This window comes from Equus asinus, chromosome 3 (genome assembly GCF_041296235.1).
Source record: "Equus asinus isolate D_3611 breed Donkey chromosome 3, EquAss-T2T_v2, whole genome shotgun sequence".
In the NCBI taxonomy this organism is placed as follows: Eukaryota; Metazoa; Chordata; class Mammalia; order Perissodactyla; family Equidae; genus Equus; species Equus asinus.
In genome coordinates, this window is record NC_091792.1 from 118,605,989 (window position 1) to 118,630,890 (window position 24,902).

The following is a 24,902-nucleotide window of genomic DNA, read 5'->3' on the forward strand; positions in this document are numbered from 1 at the left end:
TCTTAGATAGGAGGATAATAGGTAGGTCTGTGTCATAAATGTAAAGCACCTTGTCTATAATAGGTGCAGAGAGTAGACAAATGATAGTTAGAATCATTAGTTACAACTTCAGTGTATCAACAGCTTCAACAGAGCCCTGCAGGAAACACACCATCAAGTATCGATCCACTTCCGCTATGTGCAGCACGGTGCCAGGGCTGAGAGAACAAAAATGAGCGGTCTCTCTTCTCAAGGAGTTGACAGCCTAGTAGGAGATAGGCTATGAACTTTAAAAAAAAAAAAGAAAAGAAAAGAAATGGAATTTTTGAATTCAGATATTTTCTATTACTCTCCTTCTTAAGGGTAACCTGACTCAGACCTAAGGAAAAGGGAGAGTAGTCTACAAAAACGTCCTTGTGCCCAGTCATGCTGTCACTTGTGAAAGACGCAGCACGTGTTCTGTGGACTCCTCGTGTATTACCAAGCTTGGTTTCTAGTTTTATGTACACAGGTCAGAGGGTCAGTATAATACTGAATCAATCCTAAAAAAACTTCTATAAATATGATAACGTGAATGAATAATGCTCTTTCCTATTGTCCTTTCATACTATAACTTCTCCCATGGTAGAGCTTACACTCTTTATTTTAGAAAACACACTTTTGATGTTATCTCACCAACTGGTAGAATGGAATAGCTCTCAGGTGGCTGTTGTTAGCTAATGTCCCAAGCAAAGCGGTGTTACAATGGTTTCCAAGCTTGTCTGCACATCGGAAACGCCTAGGGATCTTTTCTGCAGGTCCCAGTCCAGACCAATTAAATCACACCCTCTAGGGGTAAGACATGGGCATTGGCACTTTTTGAAGCAGACAACCTGGGGACTATTACAGTACTGTTTCATGGGTAAGATCACTGGCTCTGGAATCAGACTGCCAGCAACCAGATCCTGGATCTAACCTCTGATCTTGGGCGAGTTTACCTATGCTCTCTGTACCTTGGTCTTCTCAAGCGTAAAATGGGTTCTTACCTCAAAACGTTGTTATAGGAAAGTTAAATAAGATAATACATGAAAAGCACGTTGCTTAGTGCCCAAAACACAGTAAATACACAACAAATGGTAGCTATTATTAATCCTAAAAATTCAAGAGTTAAGATTCTGCTTACATTTCTGTGAATAAAGAAGAACATTTGTTTAAGTAATTGTTAAGTTCAAGTGACTGTTCAGGAAGCATTTGCTATTAAGGGTTCCAACTATGAAAACTAATATTAGTGAAAGGAGAAACTAATTGGGAACAGGTACTCACATGTCTTTTCACTGGTTTCTTTATGTATTTATACCCTCCTCTCATTCCTAAAAGGATTTGCGGTTGCTTACATAAACACATACACTACAATAGGATATTATCTGTTTTAAGATGAAAAACTCAAGGAGAGAGGTAGAAAAATAGCAGAGGGAGAAAGGAAAGGAAAATAAAATGAAACAAAAGAAGAATGTATCATAAAGCTCAGTACAGTTGTATCAGAGCATCCTACCATTGAAAGCAGAGAACACCAACTTTTCCTAATATTGAAATCTGAAATAATTTCTCTTGTGAGGTCTCAATGGTGTTATACAGGCACAAAATAAATTATCAGACTTGATAATGGAGAGGTGAAGAGAATCCTGCTTTCTTACTTTTTTCCTTCCTCAAACTTTACTCTTGATATATGTGTTTCAAAAGATCAAGTTAAATCAAGAAAAATAAGAGAGTTTCAAGCAAAGTACCATAAATTAGTGAACATAAGGCAAGATTTTTCCCCAAAAGTTATTCCTCAGAAAAGAGGAGGTTACCTTATATGCAAGTTCTTACAAAAACCCATCTTATGAGGCACTTTCTCAATTACTTTATTTTTGCAACAAAGAACTGGTCAAGGAAAACATATTAGCCTGAAACAACTTTAATGCTAGAATGGAATAATTATAGAGATCTCCTTACAAAAATTAATATTTAAAAACAGAAGAGAGTTGAAGAAATTTAAAACAGATTTACTAACTATTCTTGGGGATGATTCTTGTTGGATGTTGCTCTAAGCAAGCTTTAAACATCATTTTAAAAAGCAAAATAGAAACACAAAACACAAAGAATATAGTGATTGTACTGCGAAGATAAAAGTACACTAAGCAAAGCATGCATTTAAAAAAGTTCTTACTGCTACATTACATGAATGGGTTCTGAAGGCTTGTAACATAATTGCCAGTGACAGCATCAAACATGGGTTCAAAAGAGGCCCTATCTTATCCCTAATAAAATAATGGAATCGAGGCAATGAATGAGACTGGATGCTAAAACCATTTGGCGAAAGGTGGATGGGGAACCTTATAATGGAGCAATGAGCTGACCTCACCTGAATCTATTTATCAACCTTAGAACCACACAAATGGGAGAGCCAAACACTGTGTGCCTGGAAGCGTCATGCAAGAGGAAATGCACAGCATCATCTGCGAAATATTCTTGCCCGAAATGATTTATTCTGAATCTAAGCAAGCTTCTTAATCTATATGATTTGCAAGAAATATGGGAGCTAGAAGAAAAATTTAAAGACATCACAAAGAACAAATCAAAGTCAGAATATGGGATATTTTACCCAATTTTTCTAACAAATAGTGTTTTTAAAAGGGAGAAGATAAGGGGCTGGCCCTGTGGCCGAGTAATTAAGTTCACGTGCTCCGCTGCAGGCAGCCCAGTGTTTTGTCGGTTTGAATCCTGGGTGCAGACATGGCACTGCTCATCAAGCCACGCTGAGGCAGCATCCCTCATGCCACAACTAGAACGACCCACAACTAAAATATACAACTACGTACCAGGGGGCTTTGGGGAGAAAAAGGAAAAAAATGTAAAAAAAATTTAAAAATCTTAAAAAAAATTTTTTAAAAAAGGGAGAAGATAAGGGTTGGTGATAAAGAATAAAAGAGAAGGCACATAACCTCCCAAATGCAATGTGTGGCCCTTGTCTGAGGCCTAATTTAACAAAACCAACTGGAAAATACATTTTTGAGACAATTAGGGAAGCCTAAATATTTAGTGGGTATTAGAGGGTATCAAAGATTAATCATAAATTTTGTTCAGTGTAATAATGACATGATAATTATGTTTTTTTTAAAAAGCCCTTAGCAATTAGAAATGCATACTGAGGAATTTATGGATGAAATGACACGGTATCTGGTATTTACTTTAAAACAATTTGTCCTATAGGATGCCCCAAAAATGTGGGGCTGGAGGTGGGGTGGTGGTGAAGGAGTTGGGAGAGGATGCCTATATGAAACAAGATTAGCAAAATGTTAATAATTATTGAAACTAGGTGATGGGCACATGGGAGTTCATTATAACCTTCTCTATTTTGCGTATGATTGAAAATTTCCATAATAAAAAAATCTTTTGTTTTCTATCTCAAAACTTTACTTAGAAATAAAAATTTACTTAAAAACAAAAATGATATGCCCTGAAAAATTGTTTTAAATTACTCAAAAAGTGACTCTAGTCATGTCAAATATGTATGTGAAAAAATAGAATAAAACTTTTTCATGAAATATGACATTAGAAACAACTATTTCTAAATTATATAATTTATTTTAACATTACTTCAATTTTATATGTATAACAAAATTAACACAATTATAACTAAGCATTTGTCTATTATATCTTTATCCCTAAAAGTTTATATATTCAACTTGGCCAGAATTTTTTAAAATTTCCTTATATTCAAGAATACGTAGCAATCTCACTTTGGCAACATCTTGTTATATCAAATTAAGCAGCTGTACTAAAACACAGAGTCTTAGCACCAGAGATGTCCATATAGAGCGGCTAATCTACCCTCCTCATTTCACTAGAAAGGAAACAGACAGACAGCTATGAAAAACCAGAAGTAAATGCCTCCTAGCTCAATGCTCTTTCCAACAGCATCAAGCTTCCTCTCCTCTGAAGTGTGTGCTCAAATTGAAATGCCCAGTACGGAGCTGGAGCCATGACTCTTGGGCACAGCAGTGTCCAAGCGTTCACATCGCTTTGGGGTGGAGGAGGAGGTCACACACCCAATCCATCCTTATCGGCAGAGCTTCCTGTATCACAACCCCAGCATCGCTCCCTGTCCATCAAATATCTCCCAGCTCCTTCTGTAGGGAGAACACCAGTGCTGCTCTTCTCCCATTTGAGGTCAAGCCGGTACCCACCCATCTAGACCCTGCAGTATTTCACAGGCTCTGGATCAAACTGATAGGGCTTTGAATACTGGTCCCCCCACCACATGCCCTCAGACAAAGCACTGAGTCTCAGATTCCTCATCTATAAAGTGGGGACAAAAATAAACTGGGGCCTTTGCAGGGTGATCCAAGAATAAGAGAGAATTGCATGTAGAGGGTCTGGTTATGGTTGGGCTGAATGCCCACATCATGCATCTGGGCTCTGATTACAGATTCTGTCGTATTTACGTCTACATTATTTCCCTTACCTTGTGAACTCCTGAGGAAGGACTCTGCTTTATTTTGTACTCCTCACAGCACACAGTGTAGGCAGTTGAAGAGATGTCTTATTCCCTGACTCTAACAAACATACTAGGTGCTATTGACTAAACACTATGATATCTACTGAGCAGTGACAAGGCACCAGCACTGCGCTGAGCCCTTTCCCTTCATTATCTCACCGACCTTCACCTCTCTGTCCCCCATCGCACCTCGCCCAGGTGAACAGTGTGGGGGTGAAGTGGAGCAGAGTGTGGGATCCGACCGTCTGGGTTCAATCTCTGCCCCCTTACTCTGTGTGCGGCCCTTGGCAAGTCACTTAACTTCTCTGTGCCTCAGTCTCCTCATCTTATAATGGGGAAACAAATAGGACTAACTTCAAAGGGTTGTTTTAGAGATAAAATGAGATGATGTTAAATATGTAAAACACTCAATGAACATAAGCTACTGTGAGCTCAGTAACTACTAAGTGAATCTAGAAAACGTTCAGGAATGTCCCCGTGAACGACTTTCATGCTGAATTCATCCATGCATTCTAAGTGTCAGACTAGAGAAGGGTCAACACAAAGTCCCTGTCCTAACCTCATGCAGCTTGCCTTTCAGGTGGAGAGACAGGAATAAGCAAGTAAATAATTTCAGGCCGTGGTAAGTGCTAGCAAGAAAATGAATTACTGTGATGTGGCTGGTAAGGCAAGAAGGAAGGGGGTGCCCAGTTTAGGCAGAGTAGTCAGGGCAGCGTCTTTCAGAGAAAATGATGCTTCTCCTGTGGAAACAAAAGACAAGAAGGTGCCAGATACATGAAGATCTAAGGGGAGAAGAGGGAATGAGAGAGGAAGGGCATTTCAGACAGAGGACACAGCAAGTGCAAAGGCCCTGAGGTGGAATCAAGCAAAAGGCCCAGCAAGACAGTTGGTCAGTGTGGCTGGAAGGAAGAGAGCCAGGGAAAGGACAGCAGGATTTGTTGTCAGACCAGAGGATGACGAGTCCTGAAGAAGTTGGCTTTTTTTCTAAGACCAACAGGAAGAAGCCCTTAAAGCATTTTGAGCAGGATGATGAATAGCATCTTCCTCTAAGAGACAATCAGAACATTATGGTTGTATTATGCCCTTTAAATGTTTTTATTTTACTGTATTCTGCAGAACATAAACCACGCTGCTCCTGTTGCCCTTTCGAGCTAATAAATGGGATGATCTGACCTATGTTCCAAACCATCTGATGGGGAAGGCTGCCATCTGCTGGGAGAAAGCTGTTTATGATTAAAGCCGTTCCCTGATGGGGATGAGGCACTCCTACACTGGGAGTCCCACTGCAAGAAGTAAAGCATTTTGCAACATGATAAGGATGAACTATCAAAGTACAACTATTCCCCACCTTGCCCTCTTCCCTGCCTCCTAAGGAGCCCATGTTTGAGCTGCTCAGCCTCTAGTCCCTGGTTGTACCTAACGAGGTCCCGCTGAAGACAGCGCCTCTCAGAACAGATCTAGTGGGAGGAAAGGAGAGGGTTAGAGAGGGGCAAGCTGGAGCTTGAGAGAAACAGGAGAGGTATTTGCGGGCAGCAGCTGTCATGGGGACAGGGACTTGGGAAGAGAAATGCCTCAAGAACGTTTTAGCAGGTTTTGCTCTGTGTTAGATGGTGTAATTCCCTTGAAGCTACTTCAGCAAGACCTACATTACTTTTCAAGGCTTTTTGAAGTAAAATTCATGCTTATTTCAGGGGCACTATTGTTTTGAAGACTGGTCTTAAAGTGGTCCAGTTCTATATTGGGTGTGAGTACGTGAACAAACATTGGACGTTCTTTGATATGAGATACTAAGCTGGATGATCTGTTACTACTGTTCATTCTTCCCTGCTCTCCTCTTAGGCACAGTTCCCTACCTGAGCTCCCCAGTGCCTCAGCTCAGGGTCATCTGGGCAAAAGACCGGAGAGCGTGAGACAGGGTTTTGCTTGAGAGTGAGAAGGCAGCGCCAGGAAGAGGGCAAGCCCTTCCATCTGGTTAAAAAACAACAGCAATAAATCTGGGACTTCTATGCAAACTAGAGCTCAAAAATTAACTATTTTGAGCAAGCTAACTATTAAGCTATGCCTCCTCTCACGCCCCTACGTCTGCACTTTAGTGATTTTTTTTTCCAATTTCAAATCTATTGTTCACGTTCACTTTCACCCAGTCTCCCCTGCGTGAAGATGGCACGGCAACGGGTAGCCACCAAGAAAGGTGGATTTATAACGCACACCATGCACCACGATAAAGTCCAAATGGATCAAGGATTTAAATGTTTAAAAAAAGACTATGAAAGAAAACACATAGGTGAATTTCTTCATACCCTATAAGTAGGAAAGGACTTTCTAATTATGATTCAAAGCCATAAAAGTGATGATTGATGAATTTTACTATAAAAATGTTTTTATGGCAAAATCAAAAATATAAAGATAAGCAAAGACAAAGAGACGACCAACAAACTGCAAAAAGTATGTCATACACATCCCAGAAAAAGGGCTAATCTCCCTGCAAATAAAAACTTAGCAAGTCAAAAGGAAAAGAGACAAAGGACATGAAAAAATATACATCAAAAAGGATGATTACTATCACTCATACACTAAGATAAATGCAAATTAAAACTTAGTTGACATACCAGTTTTTTGTATTAGATTTTCAGAAACACAAACGTCTGCCCACATGCTACAACGGTGAGGCTATGAAGAAACAGGCACTTCCACTGCTGGTGGGCCTGCAAAACGAATCAACTCCCATGCAGCCCAATGTCGCTAAATCAAAGTCACACAAACACTTACCCTCCAGTAATTCTGCTTCTGGAAATTCATCCTACAGATATGCCTGCATGTGTACAAGTTGATATTTTGTACAAGTTTACCTATTATGGCATTGCTTGTAATAGCAACATCCTGAAACAATCAAGCGGTGTTAAATTAGTGCACATCTATGTGATGGAACATGAGGCAGCTGTTCTCTTAAAAAATGAGGAAACTCTAGCAGTGGGCCAGGTGGCATAGTGGTTAAGTTGGTGCACTCTTCTCCAGCAGCCCGGGGTCTCTAGGTATGGATCCTGGGTGCGAACCCACGCACCCTCATCAAGCCATGATGTGACAGCGTCCCACATACAAAAATAGAGGAAGATTGGCAAAGATGTTAGCTCAGGGCCAATCTTCCTCACCAAACAAAAATAAAAAATAAAAAGAGGAAACTCTATATGTGCTTATACGGAAAGAAATACTGTCGGGGGCTGGCCCCGTGGCCGAGTGGTTAAGTTCGCGCACTCCCATGCACACAGCCCAGTGTTTCATTGGTTCGAATCCTGGGCACAGACATGGCATTGCTCATCAAACCACGGTGAGGCAGCATCCCACATGCCACAACTAGAAGGACCCACAACGAAGAATATACAACTATCTACCGGGGAGCTTTGGGGAGAAAAAGGAAAAAAATAAATAAATTCTTTAAAAAGAAAAAAAGAAAGAAATACTGTCAAGTGAAAAGAGTGAAGAACAGTATAGCATATGCTACCCCTTGAGTAAGAAAGGGGGACACACACAGAACCTTGTATGATATTTTCTTGTATTTATATAAAGATACATAGAAACTAACAAAAGTGGTTACCTGTAGAAGGCAAGAGAGGGGACAGGATGGGAGTGAGACATTTCCTTGTAGTCTTTTAATATTGTTTTGGTTTTTTAATCATGAGAATACCTTATAAATTTCAAAAGTTTTAAATTTTCACTCAATATGATTTCCCTCCATACTCCCACACTTGCCTGAGGTCCTGTTTCTTTTAAATCACTTGCCTAATCCTTTATAAATCCAGATTAAATACTTTCGGTTCTGTATAGTTGAGGTTAAATATTTAGTCTCTATTTCAACCTATTTTAGGTAAGTGGCTTTAATGAGTACTTTGGGTCTTTTTTTTCAGCCTTTCTTCTCTTTTAAAAAAAAGAGGTTTAACTCAGAAAAATGAAGTGACTATCCCATAGGCCACTCCAGTCCACTTTACTTAGTATGCTATGGACGTGTTATTGTTATAGACGTGTTCAGCCTCCCCAACCACAGTAACAGTCCTTCAAGGATGGGATCCACCCCTCACTCATCTACAGCTCAGTGTCTACACCCTGAACACCGTAAGTGCTCAATAAAATTTAACGGTGACAGTGATGATACATTAGTAAGGTGATTTACTAAGGATGGGACCTATTCTATAATATAAATTTGAAGAATTTGCACACAACCAAACTGCCATGTCTCAGTCATCATCACACCCCCACAGGACACAGAAAAGTGCCTTAGAATGCTCGGTAAATGTTAGACGAAGGAACTTTTATTGAGTGAGCAGAGGCATGGTGACATGCTGACTAAATACTGCCTATTGTTTACATTATTTTATGTAAATATTATATAATTATGCTTGATGCTTACTGAGCTCTACTAAAGGGATTAGCGTAAAGATTTATTGGAATTTTTAACAAGAAAAATCTAGAAGACAACTGAGAAGACAGGAAGCTTTAAAGTGATGTTTTCTAAAGCAGAGTTTGAAAACTTTTTAGAGTCTCAACATCAAGCTACTTCACAGGGAGCTACTACAGGACAGCAGCATGGACAAGGAAAACCCTCTAAAAGGTAGGCTTTCCCACCTTTTAAAAACACGGGCTGAGGAATTAACCATGAGACAATCCTGGGAAAACTCCTGGGAAAACAATAAGCATCTGGGGAGAGGAAACCACACATTGCAGGGGCAAGTCTGCGATTGGCCTTTTAGAGGAACAGAAAAGAAGCCAGCATGACTGTGGCAGAGCGGTAGGAGGTGGGGTCAGAGAGCCTAGGGAGCTCTAGGGACCCCTGCAAAAAGTTTGGGTTTATCCTAAGAGCAAGGGGAAGCCACAGGAAGGACTTTACAGTGAGGGAAAGATGTGACCTGATTGGGTTTTTAAAATACTCACTCTGGCTGCAGTTGCAAAGAGACTGCGGGGGACAAGAGTAGGAGCAGGAGACTGCTGCTCAAGTAAAACTCCAGGTGACAAATGACCATCATTGGGAGGAGGGTGTTAGCAGTGTAAATGAATGAATTCAGGAAAAGTTCTGGAGAGAAAACCACCAGACCCTGCCTTGGACTCATTGTATTTGAGGGTAAAGAAAGAGGAATCAGGGAGAACTAACAGATTCTTTTTTTTTTTTTTTGGCTTGAGCAACTGGATGCTATTTTCTGGGAGCAACCAGTTGTAAGGAGGAGGGAGGGACAAGATTGGGAGGAAAATCAAGACTTCTGTCTCAAAGTATATGACATTTGAGATGCGTATGATATATCCAAATGGAGATGTCCAGTAGCCAGTTGAATACAAGAGTGTGGGACTCAGGAGAGAGAGTAGAGATGAAATATATAAATTTAGGAGACAGCAGCACAGAGAATCTATTTAAAGCCATGAGTGTAGATATGACCACATAGGGGAAAAAAGTGTAAACAAAGAGAAAAAGGGTTAACATGGAGGCCTTTAGAGTTCAGGAAAACAGGGAGGACCCAGCAAATGAAAGATGAAGCAGTTAGGTGGGTGATAAACTGGGAGACTGTGATGTCACAGAGGCCAAGAGAAAGAGGTGTATGTTTCAAGAAGGGCGTGGCCAATTGTATTAAATGCTGCCAAGAGGTCAAATAAGATAATAATCCTACCTACTACTAACAATGGCTAACATCTACTAAGCGCTTACCATATACCACAATCTGTTCTAAATGGTTTACAGGTATTAACTCATGTAATCTTCTTAACAACCAGAGAAGGAATCATTAGGTTTGGTGACATAGAGGCTGAATGAGAGCTCTTTCATTCAACAATAATTGCTAAATCCTGACCTGTTCCAGGCACTGTTGGAGGCACTGCAGATGAAACAGTGGGGAATACAAAGGTTCTGCCCTCAGAGAGCTTATTGTAAACAGTAAAAAAAAAAAAAAAGATACCTAATAGAGTCATTTAGATAAGTGCTTTAAAGAAAATCGGAAGGCCAAAGAGTGTTCTTTTTGACAGAGGTGACAAACACTTGAGGGGAGAGTGTCCTGGGAGAGGTAAAAAGCAAGTGAAATGATTGTGAGGAGCAAGGAGGCCCATGTGGTTGGAGAGCACACACTGTGGGGAGAGTGGTGGGACATGAGGTTGGGGAGGTAGGCAGGGGCCAGATCATGTGGGGTCTTATAGGCTTGCTAAGGACTTTAGATTACAAACTACTTGAGATGAGAACCCCCTCTGGAGAGATGAGAGCAGGAGAGTTGCATATAATGTATGTTCTAAGGAATCCTTGTGACCACTGATATGAACAATGAATGGGGGAGGAGGGGCAACACTGGAAGTAAGAGCCAAGCTGGAAGCTACTGCAGTGGACCAAACAAGAGTGGCTTACAAATATAATGAAGGTTAGATGCTAAGAATTGTCATAGTCATCATATATTTCAAAACTGGGGTTTGCTAATGGTTTGGAGGCAGTGTGTAAGAGAAAAACAAGTGTGAAGAAGGACTCCAAGGTTTTTGACCTAAGGACCTGGATGGATGAATAGTGGTGCCATTTGCTGAAATGCAGAACAATTGGGAAGAGCAAGTTTGGACGTGGAAATAAGAGTTCAGCTATGGACACATTATATTTTGCATGCCTACTAGATGTTCAAGTAGGGATGTTAAATAGACAAGTGGTTATTAAACTCTGGAGCTCAAGGGAGAAGTTGAGGCTAGAGATAATTTGGGAAGTCACCAGCACACAATTAAAGGCATGGAACTGATGATATCACCTAGGGAACAAGGAAAGTTCTAAAGAATCTGAGAGAACTGAGCCATCACTCACGTCAAACTAGAGGCTGGGAAGAGTAGAAAGATCTAGCAAAGGAAACCGAGCCAGGAACAATGAATGAGGCAGGATGACAATGAAGACAGTGGTATCCCAGAAATCAAGTAAAGAAAGACCTCCAAGAAAGAGGAGTGAATGTGTCAAATGAGTAAGATAAGGATGAAGAATTAACCATTGAATTTGGCAAGGCAGAGGTCATTGTGACCTCAACAAGAGCAACTTTAGCTAAGTAGACAAGATGAAAGCTTAAGTGGGTTTTCAGAGAATGAGAGGAGAGGATATGCAGATAATGACTTACAGACAATTATTCAGAGGGACTTTTCTCTAAACAGGAGCAGAGACGCAGGAGTGGTACCTGGAGGGGTACATGGAGTTAAGAGAAGGTTCATTTTTTTAAAGATAGGAGTTATTGCTGCACGGTCATGTGCTGAAGGGAATAAAGCAGGAGAGGTCCTGATTAGGTCCTGAAAAGGTCCTGAAGCAGGAGGCTCCTTTAGGAGCAAAAGACCTAAAGTTAGATGGGATGGGATCCAACACACAGGTTGAAAGAATGGCCTTTAATAGGAACAAGGAGAGTTCGTCCAAAAATAACAGGAGAAAAGGTAGAGTATATATGTACAGATACTGGTAGTTTGGTAGATGCCATGTTAGAAAATGAATTGACTGGGAGAAAGCAGTATGATTGCCAAGCAGCACTGAGAGCCCATTTGAAGTTCAAGGGCATGAATTTAAAGATTAGTCAGCATAGTTGTTTGTTTTTCTCTTATCATCTGTTTTTCAAGTGCAGGCAAGAATTGGATTTAACTAGGCAAGAATGATGGAAGGTAAAGCAAGAGAGTTAAGGATATTTGCAAGGGAGCGATTCCATTGGTGGACCATGGACAACAATGTTAATAAAGAGAGATAGAAGGATATAAGGTAGTGATATATAATGAAAAGTTAATAGCATTAATGGGTTAAAGGTCCCTTTGAAACTAAAGAATTGACAGAAGGGATACAAGAGGAGTGAGTAAGCTGGAAAGACAGGACATGGTTAGAGATTAGAGTGCTTGAAATAGAGATTTTGGAAATAGTATGGCAATGGATGTTATCAAAGGCTAGGGTAGTGGGCGCCTAAGATGGGGTGAAGGACCCCATCATTCAACGTGAGGAGGTCAAACAACTGAGAAGCCAAGCGGATCATTCATATGGCTACTGAAATCTCCATGCATGATGACAGGGTTGGCAGTGGAGAGAAAGGTAGTTACCTAGAGCAGTTTTGGTGGAGTGAGTTATTTCAAGATGGAAGATTCTACAGTATATGTGTACGGTCATGGGTCTGATTCAACAGAAAGGGAGAAATTGATGCTGTATGAGAGGCAGGAACTGCAGGAACAAAGTTCTTCTGGAGACAAGAGTGGAATTCAAAGCACAAGTGGAGGGTTTTGCTTTTCATAGAAAGAGGAACAATTCTTCCCTGAAATATGAGAAAAGATAGAACCCATGAGTGCAGATTTGGGGAAGGCAATAGATTACGGTTAAGAAAATAAGGGAGTTCACGACTATTTGCTTCTATTTTCTTAAGGTGTGAGGCAAAGTCTTCAGCTGTTTGGGGGTCAAAAAAAAGTACGAAGGTTAGAGGAGAGATTAGGAGAACTAACTTACGAGGTGAATAAAGTGGGCTTGCTAGGCGCTGCCAAATGACCAAATGAGATTTGTGGTCATGAAATGGAAATAAACACAGTCAGTCTGATTGTGTGATTCTGTATAGCAAGAGTCAGGTGTAGGCAGAGAGTGAATGGTTGGGTTTAACCAGGGTTAGGGTTTTGCCAGGAGAAGTCTGGTGCATAAGCAAAGAGCCAATGCGGTGGAGGAAGATGTTCTAAGTGGGCAACTGAAATGATAGACCACAGAATCGAGGCCGATAAAGAGGAGTCAAGGAGAACATGAGATAAAAAGTGGTCAGCCAAGCGACTGGAAGCCCAATGTGAACAAAGAATTGTTTTGAGTGGGGTCATCAATGAGAGGTCATAAGTGATCTGGTATGGTCAGAGCAAAGGATGTAACCCAAGTCCCATCAGCCCTGCTACCTTGTGAACTTGGTGAAGACTGAGCATATGGTAAGCACTGAGTAAATGTACTCTCTGAATTCCTGCTCAATGAGTGTTTTGTTACTATCACAATGTAATGGTAGCATTCACTGAGTGCTGCCATGTGCCAAACACTGACAAAAATATCCTTCCTTCAGGGATCCTCCCCTTTAGTTGGGGAGAAAGATAATGATGTAACACACAATCTTAAGCGCTATTATAGAGGTAATGTTCAAAGTGGCAACTCAGAGGAAAGCAATGAGTAACTGTAGAGAAGAATTAAGAAGGGCTTCAAAAAGAAGTGACAACGGAAACTCAAGGACAGCTAGGAGGTCATCAGGTGGAGAGAGGAGAGAGTGAAGAGATTCAGTTTCTCTGGTTACCAGAGTCTCAATTTCCCACAGAGCCCCTTGAGGTCCAAAGATAGGAGACTGTAAAGCAGCAGGTAAACGAAATGACAAAATAATTACATTCCTTCAGAACAAAGCGAGCTCTTCCATGCAAACCTTCACATCATGGGACGGGATTGCTCAGAGCCTCGGAGGGGCCCCAACACCTACCGCTCAGGGAAGGCAGCGGAATCCGTGGCGGGAATCTGGTCACCAGAGATGGGGAGAACACCACGGCGGTGCTGGGAAGGTCGGCTTGGCGGGGCTTTCGGGGCTTGTGGAGCTTGCGGAGCTCGCGGGGCGCATGGGGCTCGTAGGGTTTGTGGGGCTCCTGGGCTGCACGGGGAGCATGCGGCTCGTGCGGCTCATAGGGCTGGTGGGGCTCACAGGGCTGGTGGGGCTCACAGGGCTGATGGGGCTCATAGGGCTCGTAGGGCTCACAGGGCTCGTGGGGCTCATAGGGCTCGTGGGGCTCACAGGGCTGGTGGGGCTCATAGGGACTGTGGGGCTCGGGGGTCTCATCGGACTCATCAGCCTCATCGCCCTCGTCTTGCTCATGGGCCTCCTCTGGCTCCTCGGGTTCCTCCGGCGCCTCAAACTCGTGCACGTTGAAGATCTTGAATACGAAGGGCTTCCGGTGGGCTTCGAAGAGAGCAGAGAATTCTGGTGTGTCAAGGCCGTCGGACAGCGCGGATGAACTGGAAAACTCGCCACTTTCCATTGCGGCCCGAGCTCCGGCTGCGCGCGGCGCTGCTGTGCGCTGCGCTCCGCCGGGCCGCAGCGCGCCTTCTGAGCGAAAGGTGAGGGATGCGGGCCGCCCGCGCCCCGCCCCCGCCCCCGCCCGCCACCCCCCACCCCGACAGCCCCGCCCCGGGCGCCCGACCAGCGCGTTCTCCAGTTGCCAAGGGGATGCGCCACGCTCCGGGGCTCCCCGCGCTCTGTACCAGGCAGAGAGGAGCCCGGGGGCGCGTCCGTGGAGAAAGGCGACGGGCTGCTGACCTGCTGTCGCCCGTGTTAAGGGTGAGGACTCTCGCGTGCTCTCCGTTGCCGCTGCCCAGTCCCTGGGGCCGAACGTATCAGCTTACAGTCCAGTTACAGCACCGCTCAGACAGCAGAGCTGGGTCTCTGTGGTGTTTCAGAGGTTCTCTGGCACAGGGTATCCATAGTCCTTTGTCCCCTGATCGTGCTGGGAGGGGATGCCGAGACTGACAAAATTCTAAGGCCCTGGATCAGTGAGACTGATTTCCATCAGATTCTAGTAAATGCGTGGCAATAGGAATGAGGGTTGTGAGAGGAGGGCGATACCAGTATGTCATTTGGTCCAAGCTTAACATTCGGGAAAAGTCTCAAATTTTGATTTTTTACTTAATTTCCACATGAAGTTCTACACACAGTCACAAAGAAATACTGACGAGAGTAAAAGAAAAATATATTCATCTACAACTTGTGTCTCATTACAGGGCATAGTGTTTACTGAAGTGCGCTATAAATCATTGTTTTTATAAATCCTGTAGTTATCTTGTGAACAGCACACTTTTAGTGCAATGTATTTGTTTGTATGTGTGCTTGTGTATTGATGGCATTAGTTTGTTTTATGTGATATCTTTTAAATACAACATACCAGAGTTTTTATAACCTTATTTTTGGCAACCCCCTCTCTTTTTTAATCATTATTATTATATCAAGAGATTTTAAAAAGGTAAGTGGCCAGGATCTCTCTCAATTTCTTGAGGAGTGCTTTCAGCTAATTTTCATGTCGTGGTGCTGTGGTAGAGGAGAAAAGCAATGGTAGAGTTTTAGTGGCATGTTCTTTTCAAAAGGAGAGACTAGAGATGTTAAAGAATAAGTCATCTGCCCAAGTATATGGTAAACCCAAGTATACTTTTTGCACCCTACTGTGTACTCCTTAGATGTTCTCACAGATGCAAAAGTTAAAAGAAAAACATTTTGAATTGTGGCTGTCATCTGGAATGGAACTAGAAGAGAGTGCAATACATGAATCAGGAAATCTGCTCCCCCAGACACACCCTTGTATAGACATGCGCAGTACTATATAGAAATTCAAGAAGTATCTCCCAAAAACTTGGGGAAAGAAGAGATAAAGCTATCCAGAGAGTGTTTTAACTCAACATGTAAACAATCAGGGAAGAGTTATGTAAATTCTCCTTAAAGAGGCAGGATGGCCCCTAAATCAGTACATCTAGTCCTAAATGGAATGCCTTCAAATATCCATTGGAAGAGGAGCTTCACCCCACAATGGATATACGGAAGGATATCCATTCTCTGCATCTGTGTATCCTGGCGGCTGTGCCCATTCAAGAACTGTGAGGGGAGAGGGACCGAAGCCAACAGACTGCAAATGTTACAGCTGGTTCTTCAGGCCCTCTTGAGATGCATGTCTGGCCTGATGCCACTAGACATCAACAGATCCATGCTCACCAGGCAACTTTCTGACATGACCCAGCTTCCCAGAGTCTGCTACCTGAGAGAGATTAGGATCACACAGAATGAATTCTGGTTCATATCACAGTTATATATTGGCATTCTGATTTTATACACTAACCTCATGAATCTGACTTATGTCTTTTCTGGGAGAAATTTAGGAATCAGTCTTGATTCTCTCTTTCCCTCGCCCCCATCCCCCACTCTAATGCATCAGCAGCTCCAGTTCGTTCTTCAAATATGTCTTTCTTCCATGCTTTTCTTTCCATCTGCAATCACCATGCCAGTCCAAGCCACCATCATCTCTCTGGATTCTGCAGTGGCCTCCCAACTGGTGTTCAGACTTGGCCTATTTCCAGTCATGACACTCCAAACTATTTAGAATAAATCTCAAGCTTTGTACCATAAGGTGCCCCTGGATCTGGTCCTTGCCTCTCTCTCCAGTCCACTCTGGGCTGCTCCACCCTTGCTGTCTACATTCCAACCTCCCTGTTCTTCTCTCACATGTCATGCTTGGTTCCCGTTTCAGCTCTTCCTACACCTGTCCCCACTGCCCGAGCCCACTTCTCTTCACAGACCGGTTCTTTTCTATTCTTTAGGGCTTGGCTTAAATATCACCCACTCAGAGAGGTTTTTCCAGTGCACGGTCATTTTAAAAAATGTTCCCGCCTTTATTTTCTATCTCAGATTCTTGCTTCTACACAATTTATAACTATTTCTTCTGCTTTTTTATTTTTGTGTCTGCCTCCCCAGCAGAATGTAAGCTCCTTAACAACAGGGACATTTTCTGTCCTGGTGGCTGGTGTATGCCCAGTGTGGAGCACAGTGAATGACCTTGGATAGTTGTCGTTATTTCTGTTGTTTTCCTCCCTAGCATTCTTTCCCTCTTCTAAAAGTAGCATCCCTCCTTTCTGTTAGGAATTCATCCACTACGGTTTGAGGGGGCTAATCCTGCTCCCCAACCCCAGTCTGGGCAATATGGCCACAAGGATTGGTTCAGAGATGAATATGTGACCCCAGCAGAGCCAATCAATGTCCTTCCATGAGATTTGCTAGATGGCTGCTTTAAAAGGAAGGGTTCCTTTTACTTTGGGATCATGAGCTGTACGAATGTAGCTTGGTGTTGACAGCAGTCCCCTGCAAAGGGGATCTGAGAATGAGGCAAAGCAGAGGGTAGCAGGGCTGAGAGACAGGCGGTCTTGTTATCTTTGAACCCCTGAATCCACCTATGCCCAAACTGTCCAGTATGATGACTCCAAAAATGTTCACTTTTTTTGGCACACACAAATTTAAGTTGAATTGCTATCATTTTTAACTGAAAGAGTTCTTGCACATTTTCTGGCACATAGTTGGCGCTCAATAAATGGTGAGTAAATGAAAAAATGAAAAGACAGATCCACTGTTAGTGTGTTAACTAAACCTATAGTTTCTGAGCCTGGAAGGCTGGCAACAGATGCCAGATGTGGTAAGTTCTCCAACGTAATGAATGCCACCCCGTGAGTCCTATTGGGAAGACTGCCAGCCAGGCAGCCTCTGTGACCACACGCCAACTTGTCTTGGCTGAGTGCCATTTCCACTAGAAACTCCTGTGACATATACCTCCCTCGCTAGCCTGAGAGTATCTCAAGTCCCCATTTTAATCATCCCCAGCATCAAGCAGTGCCTGCAGGTTGGCACTCAATAGCTGTTCACTGAAGGAAAAACTCCAGCCACAACACTTATTGCCAAAATGTGAAAGCTAAAATCAGAATGGGAGCAAAACAAGACTGAACAAGGAAGAACACAGGTATCATTCCTATCCTGAAACCTTTTGGCATCACCTTTGAAATAGGCATCCAGGAACTTATGGCTGTCCCTGACCACTTTAGACAATATAAAGAAGAGAGACCACATAGAATCAGAATTTAGGGCAAGAAGTAGTCTGCATTCGATTTAATGCTTTTCCAGGTGAAGACCAAGTAAGACACAAGATGGTTAAGGGATTTGTCCGGGGGCCGGTATGTGGCAATCTTTGGGCAGAGGCTGAAATTCAGGATTTCTGACAATCCTGAATCATTGTGTGATCCAACCTCCATAGGACAGACAAAGGAAGGTCTGACATTAGACACTTGAGTGGCTGTTGTGATATGATTCTGTTAAACATTATCCTGAAGCTCTGACAGAAACCTAGTAACCTTAAAGGCACACACTCTAATGTCTCATCTCTCCTGGGGCAATTATTTTGCACATACATGCCTAAATTCAGTTATGTTCCGTTTCAACCCAAAACTTGATAGAGAAGGCGATGTGCTAACATTGGGAGGGGATAACCGTCTTCACCAAATTTGGTTTTTCATTTTGCCACAGATTCCAAATTTTAAAAGGAAGGATTTGCAGAACAAATTCCCTTTTCAAATCTTTTTTTTTTAGCTCATGATATTTTTAGGTTTTTTTAAATAGACTTTATTTTTAGAGCAGTTTTAGGTTCACAGCAAAATTGAGCAGAACATACAGAGATTTCCCATGTACCCCTGCTCACTCATAGCCTCCTTCCTTATCAATATCCCCCGCTAGAGTGGTACATTTGTTTCCATTGATGAACCTACAGATTGACACATCCTCACCCTAAGTCCATAGTTTACATTAGGGTTTACTTTTGGTGTTGTACATTCCATGGGTTTAGACAAATGTGTGACATGTATCCACCACTTTAGGATTGCACAGAGTAGTTTCACTGTCCTAAAAGTCCTTTGTGCTCCACCTATTCATCCTTCCCTCCCACCTAGCCCCTGGCAAGCACTGTTCTTTTTACTATCTCCATAATTTTGACTTTTTCCAGAATGTTATGTTGTTGGAATCATACAGTATTTAGTCTTTTTAGATTAGCTTCTTTCACTTAGTAATATGCATTTAAGTTTCCTCCATGTCATTTCATGACTTGGTAACTCACTTCTTTTTAGGACTGAATAATATTTCATTGTCTGGATGTACCACAATTTATTTTTCCATTCACTGACTGAAGGACATCTTGGTTGCTTCCAGGTTTTGGTAATTATGAATAAAGCTGCTATAAACATCCATGTAAAGATATTTATGTGGACATAAATTCTCAGCTTCTTTGGGTAGATGCCAAGGAGCAAAATCGTGTGGTAAAAGTATGTTTAGCTTTGTAAGAAACTGCTGAACTGTCTTCCAAAGTAGCCGTACCATTTTGCATTCCCATTAGCAATGAATGAGAGTTCCTGTTGCTCCACATCCTAACAAGCATTTGGTGTTCTCAGTGTTCTGGATTTTGGCCATTCTAATAGATGTGTAGTGGTATCTCATTATTGTTTTAATTTGCGTTTTCCTGATGACATATAATGTGCAGCATCTCTTCATATGCCTATTTTTCATCTGTATATCTTCTTTCATGAGGTGTCTGTTAAGGTCTTTGACCCATTTTTCAATTGGGTTGTTTATGTTCTTGTTGCTGAGTCTTAAGGGTTCTTTGTCTATTTTGGATAAGTCATTTATCAGATGTTTCTTTTGCAAATATTTTCTCTGAGTCTGTGGCTTGTCTTTTTATTCCCTTGAGTGTCTTTTGAAGAGCAAAAAGATTTATTTTTGATCGAGTCCAGCTTATAAATTCTTTCTTTCATAGATCACGCCTTTGGTGTTATATCTCAAAAGTCATCGCCATACCCCATACCCAAGGTCATCTAGGTTTTCTCCTATGTTACCTTCTAGGAGTTTTATAGTTTTGCATTTTACATTTAGGTCTGTGATCCATTTTGAGTTAATTTTTGTTAAGGTTGTAAGGTCTGTGTTGAGATTCCTGTTTTGCATGTGTTTGTTCAGTCATTTCAGGCCCATTTGTTACAAAGACAATCTTTGCTCCATTGTATTGCCCTTGCTCCTTTGTCAAAGATCAGTTGACTACATGTATGTAAGTCTATTTCTGGGCTCTCTATTTTGTTCCGTTGATGTATTTGTTTGTTCTTTCACCAATACCACACTGTCCTGATTACCATAGCTTTATAGTAAGTCTTGAAATCAGTGGTGTCATTCCTCCAACTTTGTTCTTCTCCTTCAATATTGTGTTGGCATTTCTGGGTCTTCTACCTCTCTGTGTAAACTTGGGAATCATTTTCTCTATATCCACAAAATAACTTGCTTGGATTTTGATTGGTCTTGCATTGAATCTGTAGATCAAGTTGTAAAGAACAGACATCTTGACAACAGAGAGTCTTCCTATTGATGAACATGGAATATTTCTCCATTTATTTAGTCCTTCTTTGATCTCTTTCATCAGAGTTTTGTGGTTTTCCTCATACAGATCTTGTACATATTTTGTTAGATTTATACCTAAGTATTTCACTCGGGGGAGGGTGCTAATGTAAATGATAATTGTGTTTTTAATTTCAAACTCTACTTCTTCATTGCTGGTATATAGGAAAGCAATTGACTTATGTGTGTTAACCTTGTATCTTGCAACCCTGCTATAATTGCTTATGAGGTCCAGTTTTTTTGTTGATTCTTTTGGACTTTTTTATGTAGACAGTTATGTCATTTATGAACAAAGACAGTTTTATTTTTTCCTTCTCAATCTGTATACCTTTTATTTCCTCTTCTTGTCTTATTGCATTAGCTAGGACTTCTAGTAGGATGTTGAAAAGCAGTGGTGAGAGGGATGCCCTTGCCTTGTTCCTGAAGTTGCCCTTGCCTTGCTCTTGAAGTTGGGAAAAGTTCAAGTTTCTCACCAGTAAGTATGTTAGGGGTAAGTTTTTTATAGCTTTTTTTTTTTTTTAATCAAGTTGAGGAAATTTCACTCTTTTCCTAGTTTACTGAGCGTTTTTATCATGAATGGGTGTTGAATTTCGTCAGATGCTTTTTCTGCATCTATTGATATGATCATGTGATTTTTCTTTTTCAGCCTATTGATGTGATGGATTATATGAATTGATTTTCAAATTTTGAACCAGCCTTGCATATTGGGATAAATCCCACTTCGTCGTGGTGCATAATTCTTCTTTTACGTTGTTGGATTCAATTTGCTAATATCTTTTTGAAGATTTTCGTATTTATATTCATGAGAGATATTGGTCTATAGTTTAATTTTCTTGTAATATCTTTATCTGGTTTTGGTATTAGGGTAATGCTGGCCTCATAGAATGAGTTAGGAAGTATTGTCTCTGTAGATAAGTGGTATAATTTCTTCCTTAAATGTTTGGTAGAATTCATCAATGAACCCACCTGGGCCTGGTGCTTTCTGTTTTGAAAGGTTATTAATTGTTGATTCAATTTCTTGAATAGAAAAAGGCCTATTCAGATTGTCTACTTCTTCTTGTGTGAGTTTTGGCAGATGGTTTCTTTCAAGGAATTGGTCCATTTCACCTAGGTTATCAAATTTGTGGGCATAAAGTTTTTCATAATTGTTCATTTATTATCCTTTTAATATCCATGAGATCTGTAGTGATGTCCCCTCTTTCATTTATTTATTTGTGTATTATTATTTATTTGTGTATTCTCTCTTTTTTTCTTGGTTAGCCTGGCTACAGATATCAATCTTATTTATCTTTTCAAAGGACCAGGTTTTGGTTTCTTTGATTTTTGCTATTGATTTCTTGTTTTCAGTTTCAGTGATTTCTGCTATCGATTTTATTATTTATTTTCTTCTGCTTACTTTGGGTTCAATTTGCTCTTATTTTTATATTTTTCCAAAGTGGAAACTTAGATGATTGATTTTAGATCCTTCTTCTTTTCTAATATATGCATTTAGTGCTATAAATTTCCCTCTAAACACTGTTTTTGCTGCATCCCACAAGTTTTGATAAATTGTTATTTTCATTTAGTTCAAAATAATTCTAAATTTCTCTTCAGAGTTCTTCTTTGACCCATGTGTTATTTAGAAGTGTGTTGTTTAATCTCCAAGTATTTTAGGATTTTCCTGCTACCTTTCTGTTATTGATTTCTAGCTTAATTCCATTGTGGTCTGAAACCAGACATTGTATGATTTCTATTTCTTTAAATTTGTTGAAGTGTATTTTATGACCCACAACATGGTCTATCTTGGTGAATATTCCATGTGAGCTTGAGAGGAATGTGCACTCTGATTTTGTTGGATGAAGTAGTCTATAGATGTCCATTATAGCCAATTGATTGATGGTGGTGTTGATTTCACCTATGTACTTACTGATTTCCTGCCTGTTAGATCTGTCCATTTCTGATAGAGGGGTGTTGAAACCTCCAACTATAATAGTAGATTCATCTCTTTCTCCTTGAAGTTCTATCAGTTTTTGTCTCATGTATTTTCACACTCTGTTGTTAAGTGCATACACATTAAGGATAGTTATATCTTCTTGGAGAGTTGCCCCTTTATCATTATATAATTCCCCTCTTTATCCCTGATAACTTTCCTTACTCTGAAGTCTGCTGTCTGAAATTAATATAGCTACTTCTGCTTTCTCTTAATTAGTGTTATCATGGTATATCTTTCTTAATCCATTTATTTTTAATCTATGTGTGTCTTTATATTTAGAGTGGGTTTATTATAGGCAACACATAGCTGGGTCTTGTTTTTTGATACACTCTGACAATCTCTGTCTTTTAATTGGTGCATTTGGACCATTGACATTTAAAGTGATTATTGATATAGTTGGATTAATAGCAACCATTTCTGTTACTGTTTTCTATTTGTTGCCTTTGTTGTTTCTAATTTTGTCTTCCACTCTTTTTCTGCCTTTTGTGGGTTTTTTTTTTAAAGGTTTGTTCAATGAATGAATGATTGAATGGGTGAAGTTGAAGGTAGTTGTTTATTTATTTATTTAGTTAGTTTTTTGGTGAAGAGGATTGGCCCTGAGCTAACATCTGTTGCCAATCTTCCTCTTTTTGCTTGAGGAAGATTGTCCCTGAGCTAACACTTGTGCCAATCTTCCTCTGTGTTTTGTATGTGGGATGTCGCCACAGCATGGCTTGATGAGTGGTGTATAGGTCTGCACCCAGGATCCAAACCCACAAACCCTGGGCTGCCAAAGTGGAGTGCGTGAACTTAACCACTATGCCACTGGGGCAGCCCCCTGTCTTTTTTGGTTTTAATTGAGCATTTTACATGATTCCAATTTTTCTCCTTTCTTAGCATATCAGTTAAATGTCTTTTACTTTTTTTATTGGTTGTCCTAGAGTTTGCAGTATACATTTACAACCAATTCAAACGTTATACTGCTTCACAGGCAGTGCAAATACCTTATAACAACAAAGTAATTCTAACTCCTCCCTCCCATGCCTTGTATCATTGCTGTCATTCATTTCATTTATACATAAGTAACATAAACATATATATACATGTAAGCATACATAATTGAATTCAGGGTTGTTATTATTTTGAAGAAACTCTGATCTGTTAGATCAATTAAGAATAAGAAAAATAAAAGTTTTAACTTTATCTTCACATTTCTTTTCCAGTGCTCCTCCTTTCTTTATGTAGACCCAAATTTCTGACTTACATATTTTCCTTCTCTCTAAAGAAATTCTTTTGACATTTCCTGCAAGGCAGGTCTATTGGCAACAAATTCCTTCAGTTGTTGTTCATCTGAGAAAGTCTTTCTCCATTTTTGAAGGATAATTTTGCAGTGTAGAATTCTAGGTTGGTGGTTTTGTTCTCTTAACACTTTAATTATTTCATTCCATTCTTTCTTACTTGCATGATTTCTGAGGAAAGGTCAGATGAAATTCTTATCTTGCTTCTTCTATGGTTAAGGTGTTTTTTCTCTGACTTCTTTCAGGATTTTTTTTCTTTATCTCTGATTTTCTGCTGCTTAAAAATGATATGCCTATGTATAGTTTTGGGGGGCATTTATCTGCTTCTCTTAGCTTATGGGATCTATGGTTTGGTGTCGGACATGAATTTGGGGAAATTCTCAGTTATTGTTTCAAATATTTCTCTGTTTCTTTCTCTCTTTATTCTCCTTGTGGTATTCCCATTACATGTGTGTTACACCTTTTATAGTTGTCCTATAGTCCTTGGATATTCTGCTCTTTTTTTTTAAGTCTTTGTTCTCTTTGCTTTTCAGTTTTGGAGGTTTCTATTGAGATATCTTCAAGCTCAGAGATTCTTTCTTCAGCCATGTCCAGTCTACTAATTAGCCCATCAAAGGCATTCTTCATTTCTGTTACAGTATTTTTTTATCTCTAGCATTTCTCTTTTGGTTCTTTCTTAGCATTTCCATCTCTGCTTATATTGCCCATCTGTTCTTGCCTACTGTCTGCTTTTATCCATTAGAACCCTTAGTACATTGATCACATTAATCATCATTGCTTTAAATTCCCAGTTGGATAATTGCAACATCTCTGCCATATCTAAGTCTGGTTCTGATGCTTGCTCTGTCTCTTCTGTGTTTTTTGTCTTTTAGTATGTCTTGTAATTTTTTCTTGATAGGAAGGCGTGATGTACTAGGTAAAAGGAACTGCTATCAATAGGTCTTTATTAACATGGTGGTAAGGTGTTGGGGGAGAAGAAGTGTTCTATAGTTCTATAATTAGATCTCCATCTTTTAGTGAACCTGTGCCTCTGGACTGCAAACTTCATGTGTGTGTCTTCATTTTCTCCCCCACTTAGGTGGGACAAGATAGCTAGTGTGGGCTGGAATTGGGCATTTTTTTTCTCCAGGTCAGTTAGGCTCTGATAATACCCCAGCGGGTTAGGCTCTGGTTAACTAGTTTCCCCTGAGGGCAGGTCT

At 40.6% G+C, this 24,902-nt stretch overlaps 1 protein-coding gene across 1 annotated transcript in view; it reads right to left on the reverse strand.

Moving 5' to 3' along the window:
- The window catches only part of SPMAP2L (sperm microtubule associated protein 2 like), a 51,991-nt gene extending 37,506 nt beyond the window's left edge, over window positions 1-14,485 (reverse strand). Inside the window, exon 1 of the mRNA XM_070506546.1 lies at window positions 13,936-14,485. Coding sequence (XP_070362647.1) covers window positions 13,936-14,485 — 550 coding nt within the window. The remainder of the gene's footprint in view (window positions 1-13,935) is intronic.
- Window positions 14,486-24,902: the final 10,417 nt, after the last annotated feature.